Genomic DNA, 13,087 nt, shown 5'->3' on the forward strand with positions numbered 1-13,087 from the left:
GTACATTAGGTGAGATCCCACCTCAGGCCCTCCCTCCTGCCAAATGTCCAACACCCCCCACCCCCACCCCCGCTTCCCTCTACCCCTGGACTGGGCTATATTAGTGTTTTATTGTTCTTATGAGCACATAATTGTTGATATATTGATTTCATATTAGTATGGAGTATATTGGATATTTATTTTTACATTCTTAAAATACTTTAGTAAGAAGAATGTATTTCAATTCCATCCAGGTAAATGTAAGAGATGTAAAGTCTCCATCTTTTTTAATGGTTGAATAATATTCCATGGTATACTTTTTTTTTTTGAGACAGAGTCTCACTTTGTCACTCTTATTAGAGTGCCATGGTGTCATAGCTCACAACAACCTCATACTCCTGGGCTCAAGTGATCCTCATGCCTCAGTCTCCCAAGTAGCTGGGAACACAGACGCCCACCATGACACCCAGCTATTTTTTTTTTTTTTTTAGAGATGGAGGTCTCCCTCTGGCTTAGGCTGGTCTCAAACTTGTGAGCTCAGGCAATCCACCCTCCTGGGCCTCCCAGAGTGCTAGGATTACAGGCATGAGCCACTGTGCCTAGCCTATTCCAGATATTTTTTTAAACATACAAAACACTAAAATAAAAACTCTGGCATAGTCTTTTCCCACGTCTTTATCTCTCTCCTTCCCTAAAAGAAACTAATTTTCTTCTGCTTCATGCTTTTATTCTTTTATTACATATGCATGCCATCATAAGAAATATATAGCTTTGTTTTTATGTTTACATATGATTTATTTTATTTCATTATTTTTGAGACAGAGTTTCATTCTGTCACTCTGGAAGAGTACAGTGGCATTATCATAGCTCACTGCAACCTCAAACTCCTGGGCTTAAGCGATCCTCTTGCTTCAGCCTTCTGAGTAGCTGGGGCTACAGTTGCCCACCACAATGCCCGGCTATTTTTTAGAGATAAGGTCTTGTTCTTCCTCAGGCTGGTCTTGAACTTGTGAGCTCAAGTGATCCACCCACCTAAGCCTCCCAGAGTGCTGGGATTACAGGCATGAGCCACGGAGCCCGGCTCCATGATTTATTTCCATGTTTAAAATATATCTAAAATGAATCAAGATTTGAGATGGGGAATGCCTCTATCATTTACAACAGAAGTGCTTTTGTTAATTTTGGTTAAATCACATCTATTTAGTAAGTCACACATATGAGAAAATTGGATTTTTTTTTAGCACAGTTAATCTATTCTCCAGCCTAGAACCTCTGAATTGTGTAGCTACTACCCCCCAGTGGTGGACAGAGGTGAATTCTAGCCAAGACATTTTTAATTATTAATATCTTGATTGGAAAGAACAACTGATCACTGTCAAAGTGGGCTGAAATAATCACTTAACAAACAAATATGAAGAACTTTTACCATAATCTGGATACTGTGCTAGATGCTGCAAAAATACCAACATGTTTCTTGCCCTTGGAAAATAGATATGCCAATAAGCAGTTGAATGCAATGTGATAAGAACTAAAGGAAGTGTAAAAAACACTGAGGGAGCATGGAGGAGGCAGTTACTAGTTCTTTTTAGAGGAGTTGAGGAAAATTTTTCAAATAAATTAGATCTAAACACATCTTACTAAGGAATGAATGGGAAGGACATTTCAGACTGTGCAAGTCTGTTCAGTGTGAATACAAATGCTATACTTGGGCAAATTATTTATTTATTTTTGGCCAGAGCTGGGTTTGAACTTGCCGCCTCTGGCATATGGAGCCAGCGCTCTACCCTTTTGAGCCACAGGGGCCACCCCTACTTGGGTAAATTATTGCAACATGATCAGCTAAGCTGGGGATGACATTGTGGGCGAGAGTGAGGGAGATGATGTCCTTTTTTTCTGCTTCTATTGAGAAAATCATGTGCTTTTTCTTTATTGTTACTATGGTGTATTACATTTGTTGATTTTTTTTTTTTTGAGGCAAAGTCTCACTCTGTCTCTCAGGCTAAAGTGCTATGGTGTCATAGCTTCCAGCAATGTCAAACTCCTGGGTTTGACTGATCCTCTTGCCTCAGCCTCAACCTTCCCAGTAGCTGGGACTACAGGCTCCTGCCACAGTGCAGGGCTAGTTTTTCTATTTTTAGTAGAGATGGGGGTCTTGCTTTTGCTCAGGCTAGTCTCAAACTCCTCAGCATCCCAGAGTGCTAGGATTACAGGTATGAGCCACTGCTTATGGCCTAACTTTTGAATATTAAACTAACTTTAAATTATTTTGGTAAACTCCAGTTGGTCATGCATATTATATCCTTTTCACATATTGATGGATTTGATTTGTTGATATTTTATTAAGAATATTTGCTCATGAAGGATATTGGCATATAGTTTTATATGCTTGTAACATCTTTGTCTAGTTTTGTATCAAGGTACTGATCGTTTCATAAAAATTAGTTGGGAAGTGTTCTTTTCTCTTTTCTTAGAGAAGTTTGTATAGAGTTTATATTATTTCTTCCTAAAATGTTTGATCTCTAGTGAAGCCACATGAGCCTGGAGTTTTCTCCTGGGAAGGTTTTCAGTTATTAATTCAATTTCTTTAGTAGATTATTCAGATTTTCTATATTTTTTGTGAATTGTATCTATCAATGATCATTTCATTTAAGTTGTTGAATTTGCTGGTATAAAGTTGTTGTCCATCGTATAGAGATATGGACTTTTTTTTTTGAGATGGACTCTTACTTTGTCACCCTCGGTAGTGTGCCATGGTGTCATAAGTCACAGCAACCTCAAACTCTTGGGCTCAAGCAATTCCCTTGCCTAGCCTCCTGAGTAGCTACTTCACAAGCAAATATTCTTAATAAAATACCAACAAATCAAATCCTATTCAGGTGACACCACAACATCCAGCTATTTCTAGAGGTGGGGTCTCACTCTGACTCAGGTTAGTCTTGAACCTGTGTGATTGAGCTCAGACAATCCACCCACCTCTGCCTCCCAGAGTGCTCGGATTACAGGTATGAGCCACCCTGCCTGACCTGAGATATGGACTTTTACTTCTCATTTTATACCCTTCTATATCCTTTAATTACTTTTACAAAGTACATGTAGGGTCCCGAAATAGCGGAATTTGGGGAAATTGTCAAATTAATAAATGATTAGCCTTAAACTGAAAATTTGCAATATTGAACAAAAATTATTGGATGCCTACTATGTGAATGATGTTGTGCTGAGTGTTGGTACTTAAAGATGAAAAAGCAAAGCTCCTACTTTTTATGGAACTTGTGCTTTAGTGGGAGATATTTAAAGTGTGGTAACATATAAGGTATAACAAAAAGATACAACAGAATTAAATGGAAGCATTAGAGAAAAATCTTCTAAATTACTTGGCAAAGTCACAGAGGAGGAATTATTTGGGTTGATATGTGAAAGTATCAGTTTGCTGAATTGACACGCTAGGGAAAGGTGGTTTAATGCACACAAAGGTATAAAGAATATGTACAACATGAAGATTCAGGGAACCAGAAATAGCTGAGGATTACTGAAATTTCAGGTGAAAGGTTGGAAGTCATAGAGATAAAGGTGGACAAGGGTTTTCTTTCTATGATAAGACAGGACTAGGTAATAAGGAGAGTTATTTAGCTTGCAACAGTTTTGCATTTTATCTTACTAGTACTGGAAAATTATTATTATTTTGGAGACAGAGTCTGACTCTGTTGCCCAGGTTAGGGTGCTGTGGCATCAACCTTGCTTACAGCAACTTCAAACTCCTGGGTTCAAGCAATCTTCCTCCTCAGCCTCCCAAGTAGCTGAGACTACAGGTACCCTCTATGACCCTCACCATGACACTTGAGTTTTCTATTTTTTAGTAGAGACGGGGTCTCATTCTTGTTCAGGCTAGTCTTGAACTTCTGAGCTCAAGTGATTGAATATAAACCTCAGCCTCCCAGTACTGGAAAATTATTGAAGAATTTTGAGCAAAGGAAGTGACTGGATGCAGATTTTTGTGCATGATATATTAGATGAAGATAAGACTAGAGGTAGGGTAAATGGAAAGGAATTCAAGTCCAGGACAGAAGGGATAAAGGCTTGAAATAGGGTAGTAAGAATAGAAAGGCGGGAACAAAAACAAAATATACTTAGTAAATAAATTGATAGACTGATTCTACTAGATTTGCTTATTTGAAGGTCACTGATGACCTTAATGACCATAGTTTCCCCTGTTATGGAGTATTAGGAGCAGAAGTTAAGAGGGTAGTGAGTTAAGAATGAAAAAGATGAGTGAGTTGAAACAAGAATGGATTTTATTGTAATGAATCAAAATTGGTTGTGAAAAGTTGAAAAACTTTAAATCTGTATTAAATGAAGAGACAGACACACAAGAGAATTTTAAATTTATATAAAGAAATGGTTAAGTGGCTTGGCGCCTGTGGCTCAAACGGCTAAGGCGCCAGCCACATACACCTAAGGTCACGGGTACAAATCCCCATCCCGGGCCCGCCAAACAACAATGATGGCTGCAACCAAAAAATAGCCGGGCGTTGTGGCAGGCGCCTGTAGTCCCAGCTACTTGGGAGGCTGAGGCAGGAGACTCGCTTGAGCCCAGGGGTTGGAGGTCGCTGTGAGCGTGATGCCATGCCACTCTACCCAGGGGGATAGCTTGAGGCTCCGTCTCAAAAAAAAAAAAAAAAGAAGTGGTTAAGTAAGGCTGTTTGTGTGTGTGTTTAAAGATAGAAAGGACTTGAATATGCTTATAGGCTGAAGAAAATGAGTGACTGGAAAATGGGAGTTTTAAGATACAAGAATTCCAGCTTCTACTACTATGCAATATTTACATGCAACAGAATTCTACATGAACCCTATAAATCTATCAGAAAAAATTAGGCCAGGTACAATGACTTACACTTGTAATCCTAACACTTTGGGAGGCTGAGATGGGAGGATCACTTGAGACCAGGAGCCCAAAACCAGGCTGAACAGCATAGTGAAACTCCCATCTCTCAAAAAAAAAAAAAAAAGAAAAGAAAATAATTAGCCAGGTACGGTGGTATGTGCCTGTATTCCCTATTCCCGGTTACTCCTGAGGTTGAAGTAAGAGCAGCACTAGAGCCCACAATTTGAGGTTGCAATGAACATTAGCCTGGGCAACAAAGTGAGACTATGTCTGAAAGGGGAAAGGAAAAGTTATACTTAAGCTTAGACAAAAGTATAGGAAAGAGAATAGCTGATGGAGCTAGGCCTTGGAGGAGGTTGAGTAGAGCCCATACAAGATGATAGGAGAAAGAATAGGTAAAGAAGCAGATTAAGACCAAGAACTGCCAGGTGGCACTGAGACAGTTCACACAAAGTTTATTTTCTTAAGGATGTGGTAAGATGATTATCTGTCAAGAAGGAAGAAAAAAAGGCTTAAAGTTGAAGGCAATGTTTGGAACAACCCTTGAAGGAAATGAGAATTAAAAACTAGAAATGGCAAGTCTGCCTGATAAGGGCAAAGCTGAGTCTCAAAACCATAAACTTTTTTTTTTTTTTTGGCAATTTTTGGCCAGGGCTGGGTTTGAACCCACCACCTTTGGCATATGGGGCCAGCGCCCTACTCCTTTGAGCCACAGGCACCACCTTGAAAACCATCAACTTTTAAGGACACCAATCTTTATACTTGCAGAATAAAGGAGTTAGATAGTTGAAATATACTTTACTGGAGTCTTCTGGGGTGGTTGTGATGGAAAGATAGAGAAAAGTTTAAAGATGGGGGCAAAAGAACAGTTGAAACTAGGATAGGGTAGGAATAAAGAGAACGTTAACATGTTCAGAACATGATGAAAAACAAGATGTAATGGGACTATCGTGGTGAGAAAAGTTAGGATAAGAGTCTGTGATAAGCTACATATTAAAGTTCAAGATTTCAGAAATGGAGTTTTTTGGGTGAATAAAAAAGTACTGTGAGAGGCAAAGTGGAATAGAGGTAAAGAGGATTAGATTTAGGTCAGGGGAATGTATGACTAGGAAGAGATTTGTATGGACTTTGAAGAGATTTGGGAGGAGAGGACGAGCCTATGCCAATAAGAAGGTGAACCATGGCTCAGTGCCCGTAGCACAGTGGTTAGAGTGCTGGCCACATACACTGAGGCTGGCAGGTTTGAACCTGACCTGGGCCACTTAAACAACAACAACAACTGCAACAACAAAAACAAAAAAAAAGCTGGGTGTTGTGGCAGGTGCCTGTAGTTCCAGCTACTGGGGAGGCTGAGGCATGAAAATCACTTATGCCCAAGAGTTCGAGGTTGCTGTAAGCTGTGATGCCATGACACACTACCAAGGGTGACATAGAGAGACTTTGTCTCAAAAAAAAAAAAAAAAAAGGTGAACCAGGTGAACCAGATACCAGAATCCTCAGTAAATGACTGTCAGCGATATTACCAGAACAGAGAAACAAAAAGAGGTATAATGTGGTGTGGTCATATGACCTAAGCCTCAGATGAGATCACAGGGTTAGAAATACGGAACAAGTAATAGACCACTGTTCTGTCCTCCTCTTTTCTACAGGTATTCAATGAAGATATTAGGTACATATATTCTCATTATAAAATCTTAAATAACAGAGAAGTATATGGGGGTAGCAAAGAATATTTTCTTTTCCTCACTTAGCCCTGTATCCTTTGAGACTTTTTCAATACTTTACATGTGTACATATACAATATGTATATTTACATATAAACACTATATGTTTTTTGTGGTTGGCTTTAAAAAAAATTTTGTCTTTCTTTCAGTGGCCTTAATATCTGTATATGTGTGTACATATGTATACATATAAACTCTACTTCTAACTAGTACTGTTGCTGGACCAAGGAGTCTGTCCATCTGTTACCAAGCCAATAAATGTCGAAGAGTATGAGAGATCAACAGGTTCCACTTTTATTTACAGAAACACCAGCAATTCCGGAGAGCAGTGAAGACATCTCTTCAAAGAACTGTTCTGTTCTTATTTCTCTGTTGTTTTTATACCCTTACAGCAAAAGCATGTATCAGCAGTGTTATTAATCAGCATAGTATACGTTAAACAGATCCCCCTTTTATAGATTACAAGGTTAAAATATCTTTTGTTATCAAGGTGGCTACATCTTCTAAGTATTTCTACTTAGACTAAATTTGTGGCTAGTGAACACTTACTGAGTACACAGAGCACCCTGGGTTCTTGACTGGTACCATGGAGTCCAGTCTTCTAATTTTACCTATGACAGCAGGCCTTGGAAGTGAATGAACAATCTTTAGATGTCAGCAGACAGGCTTATCCAGCCGACCAGGGCCCTATGTATTTTTTGAGACAGAGTCTCACTATGTCTCCCTGAGTAGAGTGCTATAGCATCACAGCTCACAGCAACCTCAAACTCTTGTGCTTAAGCAATATTCTTGCCTCAGCTTTCCAACTAGCTCCAACTACAGATACCCACCACAATGCCCGGGTATTTTTTGTCACAGTTGTTTAGCTGGCCTGGGCTGAGTTTGAACCTGCCACCCTTAGTGTGTGTGACTGGTGCTGTAACCACTGTGCTTCAGGCACCGAGCCAGCAGTGTCCTATATTAATGGTTATTTAGGAGAACAGTGGCCACTGTCAGTAAAAGCATCCCATGGTAACAGATATGCCATTAACAATTTCCTATTGACAGACATTCGTGTTTCCATTTTTTCACTATTATAAACAATGCTGTAATAAACACTGTATATACTTTTTTGCCCATATAACACTTCTCTAAAATACTAGAATTGCTAAAGGTTATATTCAGTTAATATTTTGATCAACTTTGCTAAATTTCCCTTCAAAAATATTGTACCAATTTATATTCCTGCCAACAATGAAAACAGTCTATTCCCCCACACCCTTGATAAAGATAGAATAATTTTTTTTTTTTTTAAAGACAGAGTCTCATTTTGTCGCTCTTGGTAGAATGCCATGGCGTCATTGCTCACAGCAATATCAAACCCTTGGGCTCAAGGGATCTTCTTGCTGGAGTTTTTCATTTTCAGTTGAGAAACGGTCTCACTCCTGCTCAGGCTGATTTCCAACCCGTGAGCTGAAGCAATCTACCTACCCCGGTCTCACAGAGTGCTAGGATTACAGGCGTGAGCCACTGAGCCTGGCCAGAATAATTCCTTTTGAACTTTAAGGCATCACTTTCTTAGGTACAGTAGATAAATTAGAGGCAGCTTTTCAACTAGTTAATATTAATAAGTGATGAAGACTTGCTGTTGTAGTCAGACTTCAGTTCCTATCTCCGTTTTGCTATTTCCCAACGTTCTGAGTAGTTATAAAGTTATAGTACTGTGGTAAATTTACGTTCAGAGTGCAGAAAGAACATATTTATGGGACAGTGTGCAGTAAAACTGTATCATTATAATACAAATGGGAGCAATTAGCGGTCATTAGTTCCTTATACTCCCCAAATTTGTCAGGAATTAGTTGATCTAATTTAGTTTATTTAACAAGGTTATATTATCCTCAAAGATAGTCGGAATACAATCTAAAAGTGCGACAAAATATTTCAACAGGTGCCGTCCTGGAAATAGAGTATTAGGCAATAAAATCAGACTGGGTAATTTTAACGTTTAGACTCTTTAGTGTCAAATCCACTGAGTGTACGACCAGCTCATACATTTCCGGCAGGTATCCAGTCTGGGATTACAAGCAGGAGATACTCCTCTTCTGCCAGGAAACTACGGGTAAGAAGTGACTCTTGGAAAACAACCTGCCAGGTTTCCTCCTACAGCACTGCACGCATCGGCAAAAAATAAGATGGCGCTTTCTCTGAGTCATTCGCCGAGACTAGAGATTTCCATGGGTGAGTCACGCGTTGGGAGGAATCTTTCCCATTACCCAAGATGGTGAGCCGTACAGCCTCCTTTCCAGGTTTCAACATGGACCCCCAACTCTGCGTCACCAAACAGGTTAATCTCGGGAACTAAACTGCACTCACGCGGAAGTGGCGCAAGCGGAAGTTTCGCCTCGCGGGCCCCGCCCCTAGGTCGCGACCCCGGTTACGCCCCGCCCCCGGCGGCGCGGATAGCGCAGCCAAGATGGCGACCGAGTCGGAGTACGAGTCGGTGCAGTGTGTCAAGCCGGACGTCAGCGTCTATCGGATTCCGCCCCGGGCCTCCAACCGCGGCTACAGGTAGTAACCCCGAGCGCTGCAGCACACGCGTACCCTCTCGGAGATGACACTGTCCTCAGCATCCTGCCCGTCCCTGCCTCTGCTGCCTCGGGGTCGGCACCTCCCCGGCTGGATTGTCATCGCCCGGTCCTCCTGCTCCACCTTCTCTCCGGGCTGTCATCATCTGTGTTTCCGCCGGCTTTTTTCTTTTTTAATTACCGTCCTGCATCATGCCACCCCTCCTCCCCCGTGGCTCTCCGGGACACCCATCTGCGCCCCATCATCCACATCCAGTCATGCCTGCTTCGCCGCCAGTCACCTTCTGTTCGTTCCTCCGCGTCCTTCAGCTAGTTATCCTCAACCCCCCTCCGCACCCCCCACTCACTGTCTCTTTCTCTCTCTCTCACTTTCTCACACACACGCATACGCACTTCCAGTACTGGTGCACGCTTGTGGGTAATCATTATATCACTCTCTGGATGATCTCATTTATCTTTTGTGCTGTTGTCAGTTTCGCCACCAAATATCACCAACCAGTCGGTTTTCCCTTCAGTTCTTTTGCCAGTTAGGTGACGATCCTAAGTTTTCCAATGGTTGTCAGTTTTGTTTCTTTTCATTATATTTTCTTGGTGATTAGTATAGTTTTTCCTGTCTTCCTTCTATACCTCCTCTCTTAATCACTCCTAAAGCTTTTTCCTAAAGGTAAAACAGCATTTCTTCTGCAGGGTCTACCTAAATACCTTGTAACCAACGACTGAGGTTCTGAGGATATTGTAGGACATTATGTAGCTGAAAGAGAATTCACTAGGTTACATGTTAAGAAAGAGAGTAAACCCTGGCTACTTAACTGTATACTTTAGGGAAAGATCCCTAAATCTCTCCAAACCTCAGTTTTTTCATTTGTAAAATAGAAAAAAAAAGTTAATGAAAATAACACCTGCTCTACTGATAGGTACCTGGCAAAGGTTTTTTTGGAGGGTAAGATGAAATCATATAATGGATATGAAAGAATATAAGAAATATGTGGTACTATAAGGCAGTTATAAGATAGTATTCCACTCTGACTCACATCACCATCATGATTTTTCATCTTGGCATTTGTCATTACCTTGGCTGAAAAGTTATCTTCTCCTTCTGTCTTTTATTTTGCCCCCTTATTATGTTCATTCATCATAAATCAATATCTTTGTGTTTGCCCGTCTGTGCTCTGACTCTATGGGTTCTTTTGGCAAATAGGGAGTTTTACTTTCAAGGTTTCAGTTAGACACCATATTGACCATAAATAGGAATCAACATGCTTTTTGATGGTAGTTACAGATACTATGTAAGTATTACTTACCTTAGACATCACTTCTTTGCAAAGTCCTGCCTGTCCCTTCCATTCTGGCTTAGATGTTCTTTCATAGCACCCCATTCTTGTCTCTGTTATGGTATTCTTTATTCTGTATTATAGTGGATTGTTTAGTTTCCTCTTTCTGCACACTAGACTGTGAGCAACTCAAGGTCCTTTTTAATCTTGTATTCCCAGGGTTTAGCACAGTGTCTGAAACACAGTGGGCCCCCTGTACATTTTAACTGAAAGAAGAAATTAGTAGATTATATAGATGAACCTAATCACATGGGTGAACATTCATTTAGCTGTTAAATAAGGTCAAATAGCTGATGACTTCTAACTTTAGGAATTAAGACTTCCTGAAGGGTATGACACACATCAAAGTGGGATTCTATTCTTTTTCTTCTTCTTCCATCTCTCACCCCTGTGCATTCTCTACCTTCATTTGCTGGTTCCTCCACAGCCTTTATCCTTATGTCAGTTAACTGCACAGAGCCATCAGAGCAATATCTTAATTTTCTTTTTACCCTTTCTCACTATCCTGTGTCTTCCATGTAATAGGCATTTTTTAGCCTCCCAGAAGCATTTTATTATCAAATCACTCCTTCAGTAAAGTGAATGAAGTGAGCAGAACTGAGTTTGAATTGTGACTCTTCATTTGTTTACTGTGTGACCTTTGGCAAATCACTTAACTTTTTAACCTTAGTTTCCTCATTTATAAAACTGTATATAACAATACTTAGCTTATAAGATCCTCTCATTTAATTTTCACAAGAATGGCCATAATGCCTGGCACATAATAGATACTTGATAGATGTTACTTTTTAGTCTTTTTGTCTGCCTAATATTTCTTCTTCTTTTTTTTTTTTAGTTTTTGGCCGGGGCTGGATCTGAACCTGCCACCCCTGGTATGTGGGGCTGGTGCCCTACTCCTTGAGCCATCGGCGCCACCCCTTATATTTCTTATTATGTAGCAGAATCTATTGTACATTATGAGCATGATGTATTCTCTAGGCTGCTGTTAAAGAACAAACTGGGTTTTTTAGCAAGCAGGAGGAATCCTTCCTTTGAGTGACTGATAAGATCGAAGGGAATCATTGACTTTGATTCACCTAGTGTAAGCTGTCTCTTCCCAGAGGTTCACTGACCAGACTTCTAGACTATGAGAAGGAAAATTTAGGTTGATGAGAAACTAATAAATGGGTAGACAATGATTTTCCAACCTATAAAACTTTTTTTTTATTCATCACTATCCTCCTGTAGCTTCATCAATATTAAACTCTTGTTAGTGTGTTTTACTGTGCTGGAAAGAATACTGGACTTCGAAGTTAGGTATTAGTATGTGTATAATACTGTGTTGCCTTCTTTGTCATTTGGAGAGAGAGAGATTGGTGTTAGGCTTTTCATGCCCATTTCACATGGCTGTTGTAAGGATTTAATAAAATCTACATGTAGAATCTTCTGTAAAACATAATAATGATTTATCTGTAAAGTTTTATTATGAAGGCAAAGAAACATTTGTGAGGTCAGTTTAGAATACTGTCAGAGGACTAGCAAAATCAGAAGTTCTTTAATCTAGGTGTTGGAGTGGAAAATGAACTAAGACTCAAGGCTGAGTGCAATTGCCGATGTGAATATCTATCCATTTACTGAGAATTTGTTAACTATTGACCACTAGATACATGAGATAAGTAAGATAAGTAACTTATTTATCTAGAAAAACACATCTAATAGGCTTATTCCTAATATTTTTAAAAGCCCATTTACACTTATGTTTAACTCTTAGTGATGACTAGAATAAGTAATGCCTCATTAAAAAAATGTAATATGTGGGGACCTTTAGGACACTGTCATCTGGATCAGATTCAGGTACTTAAGCATCTCCGAGCACAGGGCATCACGAGGGAAGGGAATGAGAAGGATTTATCTCGCAAATCCTGTTCAAAACCTGGACTAATTTTACTTGTCACTTTCCTTCTTTCAGCCTTTTGCTTACCATCTTGTTAAACTCATTCTTGCTCAGACACACCCTATTACTTTTTTAGCCTGCAAGTATTAGTCTTTAGGTTCCTAAGGGATGAGTTATCAATAACTTTTACATTGCCATCCCTTTTCCACATGCCTGGGAGAACAAATTGCAAGTACAATATTTTGCAAAATTGATCATAAATAATATCATAGATTTCATTCAAGTTCATTTATAACACAGATTATAAATGTTAAGTGTTTTCTAATATTTTCATGAACATTCGTATCTCCAGCCCAGATGTCTTTCCTGAACTCCAGTCTCATGTATTTAACTGCTTTGTTTTACATCTTCTTTTGAAAACCTATTAGATATCTCAAATTCAGTGTATCTAAAACTGAACAAACCCCTGATCTTTCTTCCCAGACATGCTCTACCTTGTTCATCTTAATTATTGATAACTCCTTTGCTCAGGCTAAAGACCTTGGAATCATCCTTGATTTTTCTTTTTCTGTTCTACCCCGCATCTAATCCATTAGAAAATCTTGCTGTCAGTGGCACTTGCAGCTCAGTGGGTAGGGTGCCAGCCACATACACCAAGGCTGACGGGCTCAAGCCTGGCCTGGGCCTGCTAACCAACAATGACAACTGCAACCAAAAAAAATAGCCGGATGTTGTGG

The 13,087-nt window shown here is 39.8% G+C and overlaps 1 protein-coding gene across 1 annotated transcript in view; it reads left to right on the forward strand.

Moving 5' to 3' along the window:
• The first annotated feature begins 8,770 nt into the window (after positions 1–8,770).
• Positions 8,771–13,087, forward strand: part of NECAP1 (NECAP endocytosis associated 1) — a 15,959-nt gene continuing 11,642 nt past the window's right edge. Inside the window, exon 1 of the mRNA XM_003796373.3 lies at positions 8,771–9,129. Within this exon, the coding sequence (XP_003796421.1) occupies positions 9,035–9,129 (95 nt within the window). The 5' untranslated portion in view covers positions 8,771–9,034. The remainder of the gene's footprint in view (positions 9,130–13,087) is intronic.

Source organism: Otolemur garnettii, unplaced genomic scaffold, assembly GCF_000181295.1.
Source record: "Otolemur garnettii isolate 467f Iridium unplaced genomic scaffold, OtoGar3 scaffold00104, whole genome shotgun sequence".
In the NCBI taxonomy this organism is placed as follows: Eukaryota; Metazoa; Chordata; class Mammalia; order Primates; family Galagidae; genus Otolemur; species Otolemur garnettii.